General features: G+C 36.0%; 1 protein-coding gene across 1 annotated transcript in view; it reads right to left on the bottom strand.

Moving 5' to 3' along the window:
* Nucleotides 1-19,357, bottom strand: part of LMF1 (lipase maturation factor 1) — a 737,441-nt gene that overhangs the window by 378,558 nt on the left and 339,526 nt on the right. The window contains exon 5 of the mRNA XM_036739038.1: nt 5,371-5,436. Within this exon, the coding sequence (XP_036594933.1) occupies nt 5,371-5,436 (66 nt within the window). The remainder of the gene's footprint in view (nt 1-5,370; nt 5,437-19,357) is intronic.

Here is a 19,357-nt window from a genome sequence, read left to right on the forward strand (position 1 = left end):
TAGCCTACTTCAGTCACGCACAGGAAGGATCATGCCTCAGTTCCCCCTCCAACAGACTTTGTCCCAAGTGCCAGAATTCCTAGTTATGGCTTTCTTTTCTTGAGCAATAGGCTTAGGCATGTGAACTTTATGAGTAAAGATAGTGCTGGCTACACTAACTGCTGAGCATCATCTGCTCATACCTTTTGGCTCTATAATGTCTCAGTTTTCTAGCAACATGACAAGATGAGACATTTTCCCTGAGTAAATCTTCCACATGAATCTATCTGTAAAGATTTTTAAGATACAGTTTAAATTCCTATCTTGCCATACAGAAGGTTGCAAATAATTTAATCTTTTTGATGACTGAGGAACATCATATTGAGAAAAAATTACTTTACTATGTTATACTCAGTCCCTACATAGGGATGTGTAAGACTGTTTACCGCTGTGCTCTTTGTTTCCAGACTCCTCTGCTTAGTAAGTTGCTTCTCCTCCTGTTTTTCCGTCCCTTCCTCACTGTCAGGGTGTCAGGCATCGCCTCTCAATGCTGTCATTGTGTCTGGTTTTGATAGCCCTTCCTCTTTACTGTACTCCCTCCCCATGTCAATCCATTGTTTCTAATATGCTGTTGGATAGGAAACCAGATGGGTGAATTTGTTAGAATGCTGCAAAAACTAAGAATAAACTGGCCTCAAGTGAAGGTTTCTAAGTCTACAAACTACAGAGAGAATGGGACCAGGAGTTTTAGTCCAGGCTCTGTCATGTTCTAGTCATGTAACCTTGAGGGCATACATGTTTCCTCATATATAAAAATAGAATAATGACATTTTTACTGTTTACTTCCCAAAGTCAGTCAGTCAGTCAACGAGTGTTTATTAAGCACCTACTACTTGCCATGAACTGTGCCAAGCACTAGGGATACTATAAAGAATAGCAACACCTAGTTCTTGACCTCAAAGAGCTCATAAGGATAAAATGAAATATACATGAAAGTATTTCATAAACTACACAGGGCTTTACAAACGTTTTTTGGCAGTTGAGAGGTCCTTTCAAACTTGCTGGATAGGTGAGATTGTCAGAGAGTGGGTGCTGGTGACCTCTAGATAAGTGAGATATTATTGTACTAGAGCTATCACTAATTTGCCTCTTTAAAGTTCAGCAATTCTATTCCCTTGGGTGTTTTAATAACTTTGGATCAAAACTATTTGGGAGAATGGTTTTACTCATTTTCAGATGATGCCTTTTTATTATTATAGTTTGCATAAACACACACAGATATGGACTGGGTAATAAGTAATCCTTAAAAAATCAAATGCATATGACTGACCAATTTTTGGGGTGCTGACTACAGCCCAGAGCTAGGCCAAAGGCCTGGATTGTATCATTTCTAGATGACCACTCTGATTAATATCTCTTCTTTGGCTCATCTTACTGCTATCTCATATTTTTTTGCAAAGGGTGAAATGACCAGGAATAAAAGAGCCAGGAGGTTCAGGAAAAATTGTCAAATTGTTTGTTAATGGCTTAGATTCAACCTAACCCCAAAGATGTTTGGTATCACTCTTTCTCCTTTCATATTTGTGTTTTATTAAGGGCAATTTAACTCATATGTTTCTGATTTCTTTACATTTTGCCACAAAATTATTTTTGTTCAAAAGAAGTCTGATATCCAAATTTCTTTCTTTTTTTTTAAAAAAATAAGTCTTTTAAAACTTTTTTACCCACTTTTCCTCAGAATTAAAAGTAAAGTTCTTTGAAAGACAAATCAAATTTAACCAAACTACCGAAAATTATGCTGAAATCACACCTTAGAACCAAAAGGCAAAAACAGGTTTCATACTTTGCCAGACATGTGTAATTATAATGTTACTGCCCTAAGTCCTCTCTGTAGAGTCCTAAAAGTTCAGAAGGCAAATTATTGACCTCATAATATAACAAGCTTTACAATATTTCACATAACGTTGATTTCCTAAGTTTCAAGGCAATATCAGAAACCTGCCTGAGAGGAAGTCTACCCAGGATACCCGGCAATTCAAACAATCATCTCCCCACCCCCTTGCCCTTTGTAGATAAAGACTATCCAAAATTCTATTTAAAAGCAACAAGTCTCAGACACAACTCACATAAGACTGCCTCACTCAATGCTGTTCCACAATAATTTCATAGAAATGCTTTGCTAAAACCTTCCATCACATCATTTGGTCAATTGCTTGTTAATTTGTAACATCTTTCCTCTGGAACTAACTCTCCCATTCCCCATGTTGCTTTAATTACTATATTTTCATCTACCATGTTTCCATCAACGGTGTTAGATGAGGGTGTGCCTGTAGTTTATCGATGAGAACCAAGAAAAGAAATGCTTGTAAACTAAGAAAATCTTCTTCTAAATCTCCTCCCCCTGGACCTCGCACCTTATTCTTCTTTTAGTGTTTAACAAATGCTCTATGAAGAAAAGCCTTGAGCACACTGTGTCATTCTCATCACAAATCAGATTTTAAAGTAAACTAAAAAAGAAAGCAATGAAGGCTTGTCATTATAAGAGCACTTCCTTAACTCACTAAATTTTTTTTCAGATAAGAAGTTCTCAAAAACAGGATTTTTCAGTAAAATTCTTATAAAAATCTGAAACTGCATCTGATCAAGCACGAGTGTCAAAAATAATTCTCTAAAGCAAAAAGATACGGTGAAGAAAATGGAGTACTCCAGTAATCTAACGTATACATGTCTATATAATGAAAAAATACGTGTTAAAATGCACATTACTATCTCAGAAAAGGAGTTTGCATTCTTATGGGGGGAATGACACACACATATAGATAGGTATAATACAAGGTAGGGCATAATGAGGACAAAGGAAAACTCGGGAAGATTTTTAAGAAGGTGAGAAAATACATTTAGCTGAAGAAATCAGATAATGTTTTATATTTTTTTTATATTTTAACTCAGCCTTCAAGGTAGAAATTGTGAAGGGTAGAGATGAAGAGAAAAAACATTCCAAGCATGAGATGAGCAAAGGTTGTCCCCTTTTTGAAAAGGGAAAAAAGTGCAAGAGTGCAGTTTCAAAATGACTTTAGGTCAGCCAATGAACATTTATTAAAATGCCCACTATGTGTTAAGCTTTATGCTAAGTGCTAAGGATACAAAGAATGGGGAGAAAACAGCCCTTCCTCTCAAGGTGCTCACAGTCTAATGGAGGAGACAATATGCAGACAATTATGGAGAACTGGAAATAATCAACAGGGGAAAGGCACTAGCATTAAGAGGATTGGGAAGAAGTGATTTTAGCTAAGACTTGAAAGAAGTCAGGAGGCGGAGGTGTGCATTGGAAAGCATTCTAGGCATGGCAATGTAGGCAAGAGGTTAAAATCAATGGAGGTGGGAAACAGAGTGTCTTGTGCAAGAAACAGCAAGGAGGCTGGTGTTACTTGATTGCAGAGTACCTGGAGGGGAGTAAGGTATAAGAAAACTACAGGGGTGGGGTGTGTCTATGTCTGTGTGTGATGTGGTCAGATTTGCACTTTAGGAAAATCAATTTGACAGATGAGTAGAGATTGTACTGGAGTCGGGACAGCGTTGAGAGGAGTGAGCATAACTTCAATTCCTGGCAAAAATTTTTTTAAAACATATTGTTTAGTGAGCTGATTGCTAAACATATAAAATGTGAGCAGTGATTAACAACAGGTCATGCTAGACTGATCGCATTTCTTTTTTTGACAGTGTTACTAGACTGCTTAATTAGGAGCATGCTGTAGAGATGCACTTTCCCTAGATTTTAGGAAAAACATTCTACAAAAACTCTCATTCTCATTATATGGACAAGATCCAGAGGTAGATGACAGTATTTAGGTGTATTGGGGACTATTAAATAGGCAGTACAAAAGTATAGTAATTAATGATTTGATGTCAGTGGAAGGAGATATCTAAATGGAGTACCCAGGGATCTGTGCCTTACGATGTTTAACATTTCTGTGGGTTAACTAGATAAAAGTACTGATAGTATGTTTACCAAATGTGCAAAAAGAACGAAATTAAGAAGGGGCACTGATAAATTAGAAAGTATTTACACACAATAATGGTAGTCAATGGCCTCAAGATCATGTTTTGTGAGGATTAGTTGAAATGCTTCAGATATTTTTCTATCTACAGGCCCTTTTTCCTCTTTCTTTGATATATTCATAGTTATTAATGATTTTTTTGGATAGAGTTTCAAATCATTTTCTAGAATGGCTGTACCAATCTACAACTTTATCAACAATGCATTAATGTGCCTATCTTTCTGTAACCTCTTTAACGTGTCATTTTCCATTTTTGTCATCTTTGAGAATAAGTTGAGGGAAATGGAGTTTCTTAGACCAGTAACTTAAAGACTTGGGGAGAGTGGGATGCTAATTTCCCAAGTATTTGAAGGACTGACACATGAAAAGATTGGGCTTGTTTTACTTGGCTTCTGGGGCTAAGTAGAACAAACATAGTTGTAGTTAGGCAAAAGCTGGATGACCATTTGTCTAATATGCTGCACAGGGAATTCCTGTTCAGGCAGAACTAGATGGCTAATAAAATCCCTTCCAATTCTGAAATTCGTGATTTCACAAGAATGTTTTTAGCAACAATGAGAATTCTAGTGCTCCTATGAGTATGCTCATTCCCATTGCAAAGGAAGTAGGAAAGGTTATTTATTTGGTGAAGCACCAAGATAGCTACCTAATTCTTTGGCTATTATATACTCATATAAAATTCAAAAGTGTAATTGTGGTAGCAAGTATTTAAGATTGCTTGATTACATCTCTTTTCCTACATAAAAGGTGACAGAATCAAAAACCAAAATAAAAACAATTATATCTAACTAGATAAACACCGAGCTAGGTGGTGCAGCCCATAGAGCATCACACCTGTAATGTGACCTGAGTTCAAATGTAGCCTCAGAAACTTACTGGCTGTGTGACTCTGGGCAAGTCACTTAACCCTGTTTGCCTCAGTTTCCTCATCTACAAAAAGAGCTAGAGAAGGAAATTGCAAACCACTCCAGTATCTTTGCCAAGAAAACCCCAAATGGGGTCACGGAAAAAAAACCCAGAATAAAACAAACAAAAGACTGAACAACAAAAATCTCCTGTGCTTGAATTTCCCCTGCAATCAATAATCTTTCAAGAGAGTTGCTCGCAAGGCCCCAAATGTGAATATTCTTTGGCTTTGTTTGCTTTGGCTACCTTGCTTATTCCTAATAAAGTAATGCTAGAAAACACAAATAGAACCCCTATTGTAACTATATATCATAGATAGAAAGTCAATACATCAGATACAGAAAAAGGTAATCATCAGGGCAGGACCCTGAAAATCAGGTTTATCAATACGGCAAATAAATGAGTAAATCCATTGTAATTAGCTTACCTCATAATGATAGTCCATACAGGTTAGCTCTCTCCAGCATCGATCTCCCCTCACTTTAATCAGGCCCTGCAAAATTAAGAGCAAATATTTGAAATCACTATTATCTGACTAAAATAGCAGGTGTTAATGACAGAGAAGGACATATGGATTCCCATGGACGATTCTTCTCCCTTCTCCCAAAGTAAACCCAGAAAAAGAAAAAAAAATCTTTACCGCTTTAAAATACACCTCACTAAAGGAAATATGACTTGGACTTAAAATGTCATCACAGAGGGAATTCCAGGTGAGGAACCTCCTTTACCAATGCATGTCGTCACCTTCTCTGCAACTGTTAAACTCAGAGTAAGGCTTTTTAATGTTTTTTTTGTAGCTAGGATGCCTTTGGCAAGCTGGTGAAGTCTATGGACACCTTAGAATAATGTGTTTTACTGCTTTTTTATTTAATTCAGAATTGAAGGAAGTGCTCATTTCCCATTAGAAGTTAATAAAAGTAAAAATCTACTTTTTTCCCATTCATGTTCATGGACCTTCTGAACCTGTCTACTTAGAGAGCTGCTAGAACATGAAGAGGTTAAGTGACTCATACAAGGTCAAGTATTTTTCAGAGATGGGGCTTGAACTCATATTTTCCTGACTCCTGAAGCCAGCCCTTTTCTATCCACCATGATGCCTCTCCAAACTTAGTCATTATAAATTTAAATGTGTTTCCCAGCAATTACTTTTCTTTCAAACTAAAAGCAAAGTATAAAGATAAAACTAGATGAAAGCACAAAGATCTTTAGTGAAAGGCTAAAAAAAACAAAGTGCTAGAAATATGAAATTAAGAAAAAATGAATAAAGAAACTACAACCACCAGAGATAGGCATAACTCCACATAATGTTGTCCTGAAAAAAGTAGCCTTACAAGAACACATTTAATCTATTATTAACCAGGTCCTACCACCCCGATCTTTTATCTTCACTTTCTCACAAAGCAGTTGAGCCCAAACAACATTTACTTCCCTAAGTGTCCAGCTGCTCATCATCACCATATAAGGGTTTGAGGACCTAAAACTGGAGGGGCCTCAGACGTCATCTAGTTCAGCCCTGTCACTTACAAGATTAGGAAACTGAGCAACAGAGATTAGGTCACTCAATCAAATTCACACAGGGAATAAATAACAAAGCTAAGATTTAGACCCAGACCACGTCTCCAATTCCAGTGCTCTCTCCCCTTCACCATGTTACTTATTGCATGTCCCTGCTGGATTGTAACCTCCTTAAGGACAATGACTATTGTATTTATCCTTGTACATTCCCTGGTATAGTGTTTTACACAAGGCAGACATAAGATAAATGAAAGGATGAAGCAAATGAATTCAGAAATACTCTCCCTATGGGAAAAAGTCCTCTAATACCATTTAGGTTAATGCATTTTTGAAAAATCAGTTGGATGTCATTGTAACTATGCTCAGCTCTTTAAACATAATTTGTTTAAAAGTCTAAGAATTATTAGAACTGAACACAATTTTGTATATCATATTTCAATTTGGCAAATTTAGGAATAATGATTATTACTGTTATTTCTTTAAGTTTCTGTAAACTATATATTCTTAAAAAGACAAGGGAGCTTTTCATCATGCTACAGCAATGATAGTAGACTGTGACGAGCACCACCACCAAGACAGCAACTAATTCCTTTGCTGAACGCGTAACTCTTGGCCTTTTGTTATTGTCACCACATTATGAATTCAGTTTACCAAAAAATGATATGCAACAGTCTCTGCCAAAGCTGAATTTTCATATACCTCTCTCCCTGCCCACCCCGCTTTAATCAAACAGCATGAGAGAAAATCCAGGTATAAAATCGGAACTGGATTTACAGGTCTCAACTAGCAAATCTGAAGTTAAAGGAAGCAGATATGGAATGTGGTACAGAGGAAAAAGACCTAAAGTATAATTGGGTCAGAGCCTGGCTCTAATATTTGTTAATCCTGTCATTCTGGGTAAGCCACTTAACTTACTAGAGCCTCAGTTACCTCATATGTATAATGGGGTTACTAATTCTTGTACTACTTACGTCACTGGTGTGTTAGGAGGACAGTGCTTTTAAAGTACTACAGAAAGCTGAGCTCTGCAGGAAAGTGTTGGGGGACTGGGTGCTGAATTGGCAGACACAATAAGAAGTGGTCACTTTGTCAGTTAATTTTGCTTCACTTTTTCTTTGTTACACAGGTAAAACAATACAAAACAGAAGGCATTGATAGAACCTTAAATGTCAGAAAAAAATAAGTATGGATTATTATTCTTTAGAAGTGGTAAACCTGATGAGGATAAAACAGATGTTACTGTATAGCTAAAAATAATATCTTATCTGTGGCGGAACACTTTTTGGATTCTTTCAGAGGACTATGAGTGGAAAAGGAAAGATAAGACGAGGAAACTAGTTGATCTCTCAAGGTTCTCACCAGCTTTCATCAGCTTATTTAGGCTTCAAGTGAACACCAGATAGTAAAATCTTCAAAACATCATATGCTAAGACAAGTGAGGTTGTGATGGTGTCTGCCCATTTTCTTGGCAAATGTATTGAGCATTCTTTCTGCAAATCTGACACTTCAGAGATTACGTTTATTCTCTTTTGGTAAATTCCAGATTCAAAGACTCCATTTGGATGTCAGAAGGTGACTGTTCTCATTGCTGACACTAAAAGCTTTGCCTGAGATCAGAAAATCCAGCTGCATTATGTGTCTGCTATATAGCGGCCAGGGCTTCTCTGACTAGACACTCTGACAAATGCAGGAAATATAACGGAATTCAGCTATAAGTACTTCTTGGCCATCATGGTATCTTCAGGGCTAACAGTGTCTAGAACCAATTAAGACCCAAAGATAGTAAACATACTTTCTTTTTCATATAAGGGAGAGGGGAGGGTTCTAATAAAACATTTTCATGATTCAATCTCTTAATGAAATAAAATAAAAAAACTGAATTTAAAGATTATTTTACTCCTAAAAACGATTCATAGGTTGCATATTAATAAACCCTGACAAATCTATAAACATAGCTGGGAAAATAAAGTTACTAGGTTCATTTTGTGATAGTTAAAGTTTGAGCAAACCACTTGTATATACAAGACTCAATTTCTTTGTGAGGCTACAATCCATCTGTAAAACGACAGAACTGGGCTATATGGTCTTGAAGTTCCTTTCAACTTTAAAACTTATGATCACAGGATGTTAGGATAGGTTTTTTCACACACATACACAAAACTCACCTTAAAATTAAAATGAGGGGTGCAGTGAAATTTAGGGAAGATAAAGACAGGTGGTGAGTGCTTTTAAATAAAAAAGGTACTAATTAACCGCATTCTATCATTGGCTGTGAAATTAACAGAAGCAGAGATTGACTGGCATCTATGTTTTCAAGGTTCAAGAGAATGAGATTTCCAAACCAGTGGGTTTCTTCTCTGGATGGTAGTTCTATCAGTATTACATTTCTTTGTCTAAGCAATGAAGAGGAAAAAAGGAATCAGTCGTCCACAGCAAGAAAGACACCTGGCCAAAGATGAGGCTGCTAACAGAGAGATGTGTAATCAAGCAAAGGCAGCCTGAAGGTATGTGCTGGGTCCTATGCTGGGCTTTGAAGTATGCTTAAAAGGACTCTGATTAGAATCACAGTCATCAAACTGAAGAAAGCTCCACTAGTCAAAAGACCAAGTCAGGCCCTTTGCTCTGTATACAATTATAATACATTTCCCCACCTGCCAGCCCTATCTGGACTATAATGTTTCATGCAATTTTCAAAGAAAAATGATTTTGATAAATTGCACTTATTAGGAATGCTTCTGACTAAACTCTAACTTCCTATATCAGAGACAGGCCAAGGTAGTGTGGAAAGAGCAGGGGACTTGGTTGGGTCAAGAGAACTAGCTTTCAATCCTACCAGACAATTCGCAGGTTGTATGATCGTGAGCAAATATATTTACTTCTGAGAGTCTGTTTCTTTATTTGTAAAGGAGTGGGCAATAATTTTGGCACTCTTATCTCATAGGTTTTTTGAGGGAAAAGTGTTTTGCAAACTAATTACAGTGTTGTAATTCATACTTTAGAAATATGAGTTGCCATTCTGACTACTCTAGTGGCTGTTCCTAAAAACAAAACAAAACTCTGTGTGTGTGTATGTGTGTGTGTGTGTGTGTGTGTACATATACACACACATATACATACATATATACACATACATATTTTGTTAAAAGTCAATTCAATTTAGCAAATGCTTATTAAGGGCCTGTTTTATTCAAAGTGCTCCATAAGTAAGTTAAATATAGGACAAATCCAGCTAAGAAAACATGGTACCATACAAAAAGTAAGAAATTAGGAATCAGGGAACCTAACTTTAATCCAACTCTAGTTTCAGCTTTGCCATGAACTAACTGTGTAACTCTGAAAGTCACTGACTCTTTCTTAGCCTCAGCTTCCCCATCTACAAAGTGAATGAAGGTCTCTACACAATTTCTAACATTTCATAATTCTCTAACATTTAGTATGTGCTTCTGTTCTTAGGCACAGCTTAAAAAGCAATCAAATAGCCACTTTAAAAAAGAACCCTATATCACTGCTAATGAAATCATTTAAAGCTTAATATGAGTATAAATAATACTATAATGTTAACTATAGTATGGCAGTCCTTTTAAATACAGGCCATATGCCTAAAATGAAATTTCTCTGAAAGTAAAAACTGAATATATTTACACTAAAACAAAAGAAAAGAAAAACCCAGAGGTCTTATAAGCTAGATTGGGGTGGGGGGGGGAAGTGGCAGCAAAAGTACGGCCTAAATACAAATCAGTTACAAACATATCTCAGGATTGATAATAATACCAACAACATAATAATACAAAGGATAGCTGACATTTATATAGCACTTCTGGGTCTATAAAATGGTTTTGCATACATTGTCTCATTTAGTGAATTTATTTTTATTAGACTGTTAAACAGGATTCCTAAAATGAGTTTTAGAATCTGACTCCTAGACTAGAAGACCTCTGAAATCACTTCCATTTCTAAGAATCTATGATTCTGCAGCTCAGATTAGAGTTTTGGCTAATTTCCAAGAAAGGAAGAAGACATTTATCACTTCCTGCAGTATTCATTTAAGACTAGCAAATAAATAAATAAATACACTTTGAGTATTCCTGAAGACAAGTAATTATCTTCTGTTTCTTTCAATCCAAGGAAAACAAAAAACAAAAAAATGGCAACTTTTAGAGAGTAAAAATCATTTTTCTTATATTATTGTCAAAAATATGTAATTCACTGAAAGAGGGCAGGTCCAGAGACAATTACTTAATCATATTTCAAAGGTAATATGCTCATTAGTTTTTTCTGGGGGAAAGAATCAACTCCTATGGGAGCAACATAATACAAAGATAGCATGAAGGGGAAAAAAGGAAGAGGAAAAAGAAGTCAGAAGTCATGTCTTCTACCAGAACCCACATCTAATACCTGTATAACCTTGGGAAAATCACTTTATCTCTCTAGCCTTCAATTTTCTTGCCTGCAAAACTGGAATAATATTAAATAATCACAAACTAGATGTGAGGACAAAATGAGACATTACAGGTAGATCACTTTATAATGGCAAAGCATTAAGAAAACATAAGCTGTTATCATCAGCATAACGATGTACTAGAAAATGTGCCGCACATTCACAAAATGAATTTCAGAGACATTTCTGTATTTTAAGCATATCAAAAAGAAAATGTAAATACAGTCGTGGAATGCCATAATTTCCAAAAAATTTAAGTGGTGTGCCACCAAGGGGCAATTGTGAAGTATATAGTAGGCATGTCTAGACAGTGGCATCTTACCAATGTACATATATGTAGGAGAAGGGGCATAAAGGAAAGCATCAGAGAAATATATGACTAGAAACAGAGGTGACCTAGTCATGAAATGAGAATAGTTTATATATTCCACTGGCATCCATATAATCAGTTATGAGCATTTATTAAATGCTTACTATGTGTTAAACATTGTGATAGGCGCTGGAGATAGAAAGCTAAAAATGAAACAATTCTTGCCCACAATTAGCTTACATTCTATTGCAAGAAAAAAAAATATGTGCAAAGATAGGTTTAAGAAAATACATACAAAATATAACCTGGGAGTGGGAGTGGGAAGGAGGCATTGGCAACTAGAAAAGGATAGCTAGGCAAAGAGGGCATTTGAACTGAATCTTGAAGGAAATTATAAATTCCTAGAGGCAGAACTGAGGAGTGAGTGCACTCCAGGTCCAAGGGAAGATAGCACAAAGACAGAAAGACACAGAAATAGGAAATGAAGCATAAAGTAGTGAGGCCATTTTGAAGAACTCTAGTAGATGATCCCAAATGTGGGGTGAATTTCCTGTGAAGTCTATATGGAAGAACAGGAAAAAGTCACATGTGGTAAGAAAAGGAATGTCTACATCAATAAATTACAGAATGTCAGGTTTGGAAGGAACTGCAGAAGCCACTTAGCCCAACACAGAACAGAACAATTCAGTCTTTTCTGGAAGACCTCCAATGAGAGGGAACCCATTACTTCTCAAAGAAGCCCATTCTATTTTTGGAGCCCCAAATGTTACAAGCCTAAATTTGTCTCTGCAATTTCGAAGATCACAGATTCATCTACCTCACTATATGATGTATATGAGTCTACCAAAGGAAATGACAGAAAACCTTTCTGGCATCAACTAAATTTATGATTTTAAGTTAAGGCCAGATATACATTGTTTTTTTTTTAATTTATTTTCTTCTCTATTTGGGAGATTGGCAGGTAAGAAAGGAGAAGAACTATGTCTACAAATGCAAAAACAGCAGACCACTGTAGATAAACAATGCCTCCATTTCCTAAACAGCAGTAGCTTCCCATGCTCTTAAATCTTTGCTAAAATTATAGGATATGTTAATAGCATCTCTCAGGATGTGTTGTGGGCTGACAACCCTGTCAATAAAAAAAGAAAAAAAACTATGCTAAAGTTACTATATCCAAGAAGGCTGTCATTTTGGGAAAGGAGAAAGACCATCTTAACAACCTGTGGTCATACCTCATATTAAGACACCTTAGGCAAAAAAGAAATTAGAATCTGTAAGTATAATGAGGGAAATCCAAAGTCTTTTAATAAGAATACTAAACCAGTGGTGTCAAACTCAAATAGAAACAGATCCCTGTAGCTGCATATTGACGTGGAAAACCACATTATCTATGTTGTATTCTATTTTCATTTATTTTGTTAATTTTTTGTTAAATAATACATTCTAATCTGGTTCAGATTTTGTAAAATGTGATATAAAAGGGAGCTAAAGTGGGAAGTTATTAAAAGTCCAGCTACCAAATATTTAATCTATTTACTTTTCTCAGGTCTTAAATAAACAAAATTTTAACCAATAGCCACAAATATCACATGGATTACAAGTTTTATAATCCTTAAAATAATATTGAACATTATTATTCAGTGCAAAGTTTCCACATGTTTGTATAAACAATGTCCCGGTACTGACAGATCGTTCATGCAACTAAAAAAGGCTGTTGTTTCTGTGTGTACCCAGGATTAAAGGAGATTCTGTCTTGGTACAAACAAATGGCAGGCCAGAAAACTACATAAATATGCTAATAATTAGCATATGTCACAGGCTCAAAGCACATGTAGCTCAGATACAGCCTACTCAACCCTCTCCTTGTACAGATGAATAAACTGAGGACCAGAGAGAAGTGACTTCCCTAACCAAGATTCCAGAGTTAGGAAATGTCAAATCCAGGACATGCATCCACATCTTCTGATTCTATGTTCAATTTGTTCTTCCTCACTGAATGCCAATCACCTTGAAGAAATGATAGTCAACAAAAGCAAGTTAGTAAATAAACATGTATTAAGTGTTTATTTGCCAGCATTGGGAATATGACTGTAATGGGGGTGGAGGGAACTGGCCAAGGAGATCCCAGTCCTCAGAGTAAATGTAGTATATTCTGCTTGGTACCAAGCTACATAGGAGCTTGGTGAACTTGCTTTTGAGAATGCATTTTGGAGGGGACCTTTCACCACTTCAGAACATGCACAGTTATCCTAGCTGTTTCCTAATGGCTTATGATTAATTGGTTACTGATCCAGGAACTGGATGTGCCTAGAAAAGCAGACAAAATCCACTTCTCTCCCTGGAGGCTTCTGAATGGAAATGCTGCAGAGAGGAACTGAGCTGGGAGAGAAACATTATCAGCATCAATAGCAAGTACTGTGGCCACTGCCTCATCTACCCACTTGGGTGGATGTCAAGTATGTTTTTTGTCAGGTTTTTTTTTTCTGTTCCTGTTTTGCTTATTCTTTCCTGGTCTTAGGTGAAGGGATATCAGAGACACAATGGGTCAGATTGCAACCTTCTAAGCTTAGAAGGTCAAGGTAACCCCACACTGATGCCACATCCAGACTTGAACTTGGTGGGATGTGGGGGAGAATATTGGTGATCACCACTTTAAATTTTAGTCTACTCACTCTATGAATTGAGATGACAGGAGAAAGTGGGCTCCCAGTCTGGGAGGTTTTGCACATTGGGTCTTGCTTTATCATTCCAGTAAATATCCATTTGTAAAACAAATTTATGTTAACTGATTAGCTGACATTGAAGGGATAGCAATGGGTTATTTTTTTTCTTTTGTTAATCTGTACCTCCCATTACTTCCTGCACCTCTATTGAGCAAATTAATAAAATAAATAAACATATAGATAAATAAATAAGTAAAGAAGCTCTCATTACATACCTGCATCATCTGGCAAGACAAATCTCAGAATGTCTTAAAATGCATATCTCTTTCTGCATTTTAAGTTCATTCTCTATTTGGCTGGAGGTGAGTGGCATGTTTCATCTTCATTCTTTTGGAATTATGATTTATTATCACATTGATTAGACTTCTGAAGTCTTCCAAAGTTTTTTTTTTCCTATAATATTATCACTCTATAGATTGTTCTCATTCCATTCACTTCAACCTGCATCAATCCATTCTTTACGGCATGATAATATTCAATTACATCCAAATACCATAATTTGTTTAGATATTTCTATTTTAATTACCCCCCTAGTTACCAAATTTTGACTGTCATGAAAAAAGCCGCTACACACACAACTATATGCACATATATATATATATTTATTTATATAATCTCTTTATTTGATCTCTTTGGTTATGTGTATAGTAGTGATATGGCTGAATCAAAGGGAAATCATCATCTTGTATTTATTGCTTTTCAGAATGGCAGGATCAAGTCACAGCTCTACCAACAGTGTACACAGTTTGCCTGTTTCCCGCCAACATCTGTCATTTTCCTGTTTTATTATCTTTGGGCATGAGATAGAACTTCTAACTTTTTTTAACTTGAATTTCTTTCAAAATGTAAATGATTTTTGTATGGTTGTGGATAGCTTTGTTTTTTCTTTTGAAAACTACCTGTTTGATATCAATAGTTTCATTGATATTGGGGACAATACCAAGAGGTTACTGGTATTGGGTAAAGGCTTAACAGGTCAAAAGATATTTGGGGAAATACACTAGATGGGGACTTATCAGTGACAGTACTAGAGAAAGATACTCCCAAAACCTTGAGGGTTACTCCTAAAGGGAACAAGAGCCTTGATCTGGGGGACCCAGTTGCCAGCATTAGTGAGAATTGGAACAGTTTCTACCCTGGGAAGCTCACATCCTAATGGGGGAGATAAATAAAGTGGGACAGAAAACTGATATATTAGTGTACGACTACAGTCATTCTCATATGATTTTCTTTTACTTTCTCAGTGAAAGAGATAGTTAAGATGCCAGATATTTTTCCTCCTATCAGTATATGCAAAAAGCCAGACTCAGTGAACAATGGCACTTTATAACTAATGCATGTGGGTTTGCCTTCAATTCAAATAGCTCAACTAAATGAAGAAAATATGCAAATGAGTCTACATCTAAACCATGCCAATTCCCTATGATGGTACCCACAGTTTAAAAAAAATACAAGTTAAATCTTCAAGCCCCTCTCCCTACTCTCTACTGAAGTAATGGGGGTAGAAGAAGGGAATCACTGTATAATACTGTTTAAAAAATAATAGGAATATCAGTTTATGTTTTAAAAATTATTGGGCTACCTATTCCACTAAAATCTCAATTTGCCAGGTACCTAGAACTACTACCAGCATTACCAAAAATGAAGCAAGTACTCTCTCCTTGCCCAGGGCAAATGGAAAGTGAAAACCAGAAATCTGATCCTTCCATCATTTTGCTGAGAGCAAAATACAACATTCTCTCAATTAGGCCATTGTTTTGAAGGCAGACATGATGGATACTCATGTTTTCCTGATGAGTAGGTCATAATATAGACAGAACATAGGAAACCACACAGATTCTTTCAAATAGGGAGAAAGGATGCCAAGTGCAGGCAGCATCAGAGTTTTGGTCTGGTAGATAGTTCCTTTAACTCTAGTATAAGAATGCCCTGCATCGATATGTATTATCTTGAGATAGCTTCTTTAACGTTATCTTCGCTGATCACTTAAATCTTGCATTGTTATTTACTTTTTTTGCATGTTTATATTTTGTTCTCCAAAGGAGAGTGTAAGAGCAAAGGCAGCAGTCTGTATTATTTACCTTTGCATCTTTTACTTTTCTAAGGGATTTGTTTTAGGAGACGCAGTATGATATGTTGGAAAGGCATCTGGAATCAGAGGGCTTAGATTTAAATCACTACTGAATCTGAATCTCAGACTACTATCTCTGTGACCCAGGACAAGTTACTTACTGTCTCTGGACCTCGGAAACCTCATTTGTAAAATGGGGGAGTTGAACTAAATAACCTCAAGGTGTACACCTGCTTTAAATCTTGTGACGATGATGAGGATGATGATGATGATGATGACTACAGATCTGTGATTTTACTGCTACCGAGTGGCAATCCTGTTACCAGTGAAGGTCTTCTCTAACTTAGAGCATTAGAGATTCACCTGGGAGTACTGAGAGATTAAGTGATCTGCCCATGGTCACATACTTAGTATGTGTTTGAGTCAAAACTTGAAATCTACATCTTCCTGATACCAAGAGCTTTCTCCTTCCTGAAATTATGCACTACAGCGGAGCTGTCAAACACTTGGCCATGCTACCCCAACTAGATGAAAATGTAACTGGGAAATATTTAACAAAATAAACAAAATACAATAGAATAAAGATAATTTTAATATGTGTTTTTCTAAGTCAGTATGTGGCTGGCAGGGAACCTCATGTACAATTTAGGGGCCCCCATTTCTATTTGAATGTGACATGATTACACTGTAGCAAGCTGTAGTCCCAAATCATATAAAAGATATCATTTGTAAGATATTAAACTCCTTGTCCTCTGACAGGATTCCTATCCTAGAAAATACAAAAATCCTGCTAATATGATTATAAAGCAGAAATTTTTTTTTCACTTCCTAAAAGTGACGCTACAGAGACAACAAAGGAAAAAACTTCAGGCCAACTAAAATTTTTTAAATCTACTTAATTTGTTACCTGGTGATATATTTACAGAAAGGGCTATAAACTGTATTGTTAACCAACCAATTCAGAAGCCTCTATTTCCCTACTCTGCTCTACAGTTTGTCCAAGAGTACCCTTCAGGTCCCTGAGGAAAACCTGCAGCTATAGGACTTTATCTAAGAAAAGAGGCATCAGAAGCTATGGCAAATATTGAAAGGACTATTTTTATTCTATAGTAGTAATCCTGAACTAAAGGTTCAGTGAACAACTTGCCAACACCTTATCTTGATGCCTTATTTTGATACGTAGGTGCTCCCAGGTTCTCAGGCAGTGGTGTCAAACTCATATAGAAATGGATCCCTGAGGCTTGCATATTGACTTAGACAAATACAAATTAACATTATCTCTTGTATTTTTATTAATTCTGTTAAACACTTCCCAATAACATTTTAATCTGCACTGGGGAGTTTTGCAGGCCATATGAGAGCTTCAAGTGTGTTGACTGTTCAGTAAAATCTGATGCTAATATGTTTGCAGAAATACATTTAGAAATTTAGACATGAATTTAGTGACCATGTCTACCACAGACATGTTTATGCATTTTCTTTTGTTGTCATTGAGTAATTTTTCAGGTGTGTCCAACTCTTCATGATCCTATCTGGGGTTTTCCTGGCAAAGGTACTGGAGTGGTTTGCCATTTCCTTCTCCAGCTCATTGTATAGATGAGAAAACTGAGGCAAACAGGATTAAGTGACTTGCCCAGGGTCACACAGCCAAGAAGTATCTGAGGTCAGATTTGAACTCAGGAAGATAAGTCATCTTGACTTTAGGCCTGGCACTCTATCCATTCGGTCTACTTTCTTTTGTACTGCAATACAAATGTACACACGGGTCCTTTTCCCTTTTTTATGATCTGTCTGGGACACAGATCTATTGCTGGATCAAAGGGTATGCATAGTTTTACAGACCTTTGGGAATAGTTCCAACTTATTCTCCAGAATGGTTGAATCAATTCACAACTCTACCAACAATGCATTAGTGTTCCAATTTTCCCACATCTTCTAAAACATGTATCATTTTCCTGTTTTGTCATGTTAGTCAATCTGATAGGTGTGAGGTGGTACCTCAGGGCTATTTTAATTTGGGTTTCTCTAATCAATAGTGATTTAGAGCATTTTTTCATATGACTATAGATACCTTCAATTTCTTCATCTGGAAACTGCCTGTTCATATTCTGACCATTTATCAACTGGTAAATGACTTGTAGTTTCATAAATTTGACTCAGTTTTCTACATATTTTAGAAATGAGGCCTTTATCAGAGACACTGGTTGTAAAAATTGTTTCCCAGATTTCTGCTTCCCTTCTAATCTTGGTTGCATTGGCTTTGTTTGTGCAAAAACTTTTTAATTTAATGTAATCAAAATTATCCATTTTGCATTTCATAATATTCTCTATCTCTTGTTTGGTCATAAATTCTCCCCTTCTTCATAGATCTGACAAGTAAACTATTCTTTGCTCTCCTAATTTGTTTAGAGAATCACCCTTTATGTCTAAATTGTGCACCCATTTTGACTTTATCTTAGTATATGGTGTTAAGATGTTGGTCTATGCCTCATTCCTGCCAAACTGTTCTCCAGTTTTTCCAGCAGTTTTTGTCTATTTGTGAGTTCTTAATCCCAGAAGTTGGAGTCTTTGGGTTCATCCAATAGTAGATTACTATAGTTATTGACTACTGTGTTTTGTGTACTTAATCTATTCCACTAATCCACCACTCTATTTCTTAGCCAGTACCAAGAAATTTTGATGATTGTTCCTTTGTAATAGTTTTAGATCTGGTACAGCTAGGCCACCTTCTCTTGCATTTCTTTTCATTAATTCCCTTGATGTTCTAGACCTTTTGTTCTTCCAGATGAATTTTGTCATTATTTTTTCTAGCTCTATAAAATAATTTTTGGTAGTTTGATTGGTATGGCACTAAAAAGTAAATTAATTTAGGTAGAATTGTCATTTTTATTATATTAGCTCACCCTACTCATGAGCAACTGATACTTTTCCAATTATTTAGATCTGACTTTATTTGTGTGAAAATATTTTGTAAATGTGTTCATATAGTTCCCAAGTTTGTCTTGGCAGGTAGAGTCCCAAATATTTTATATTGTCTACAGTTACTTCAAATGGAATTTCTCTTTCTATCTCTTGCTACTGGAGTTTCTTAGTAATATATAGGAATGTCGATGATTTATGTGGGTTTATTTTATATCCTGTAACTTTGCTAAAGTTGCTAATTATTTCAAGTAGTTTTTAGTTTTTAATTGATTCTCTAGGATTCTCTAAGTATACCATCATATCATCTTCAAAGAGTCATAGCTTTGTTTCTTTGTTGACTATTCTAATTCCTTCAATTTCTTTTTCTTCTCTTATTGCTAAAGCTAATATATCTAGTGCAATATTCAATAACAGTGGTGATAATAGACATCCTTG

The sequence above is a fragment of the Trichosurus vulpecula genome, chromosome 9 (assembly GCF_011100635.1).
Source record: "Trichosurus vulpecula isolate mTriVul1 chromosome 9, mTriVul1.pri, whole genome shotgun sequence".
Classification (NCBI taxonomy): Eukaryota; Metazoa; Chordata; class Mammalia; order Diprotodontia; family Phalangeridae; genus Trichosurus; species Trichosurus vulpecula.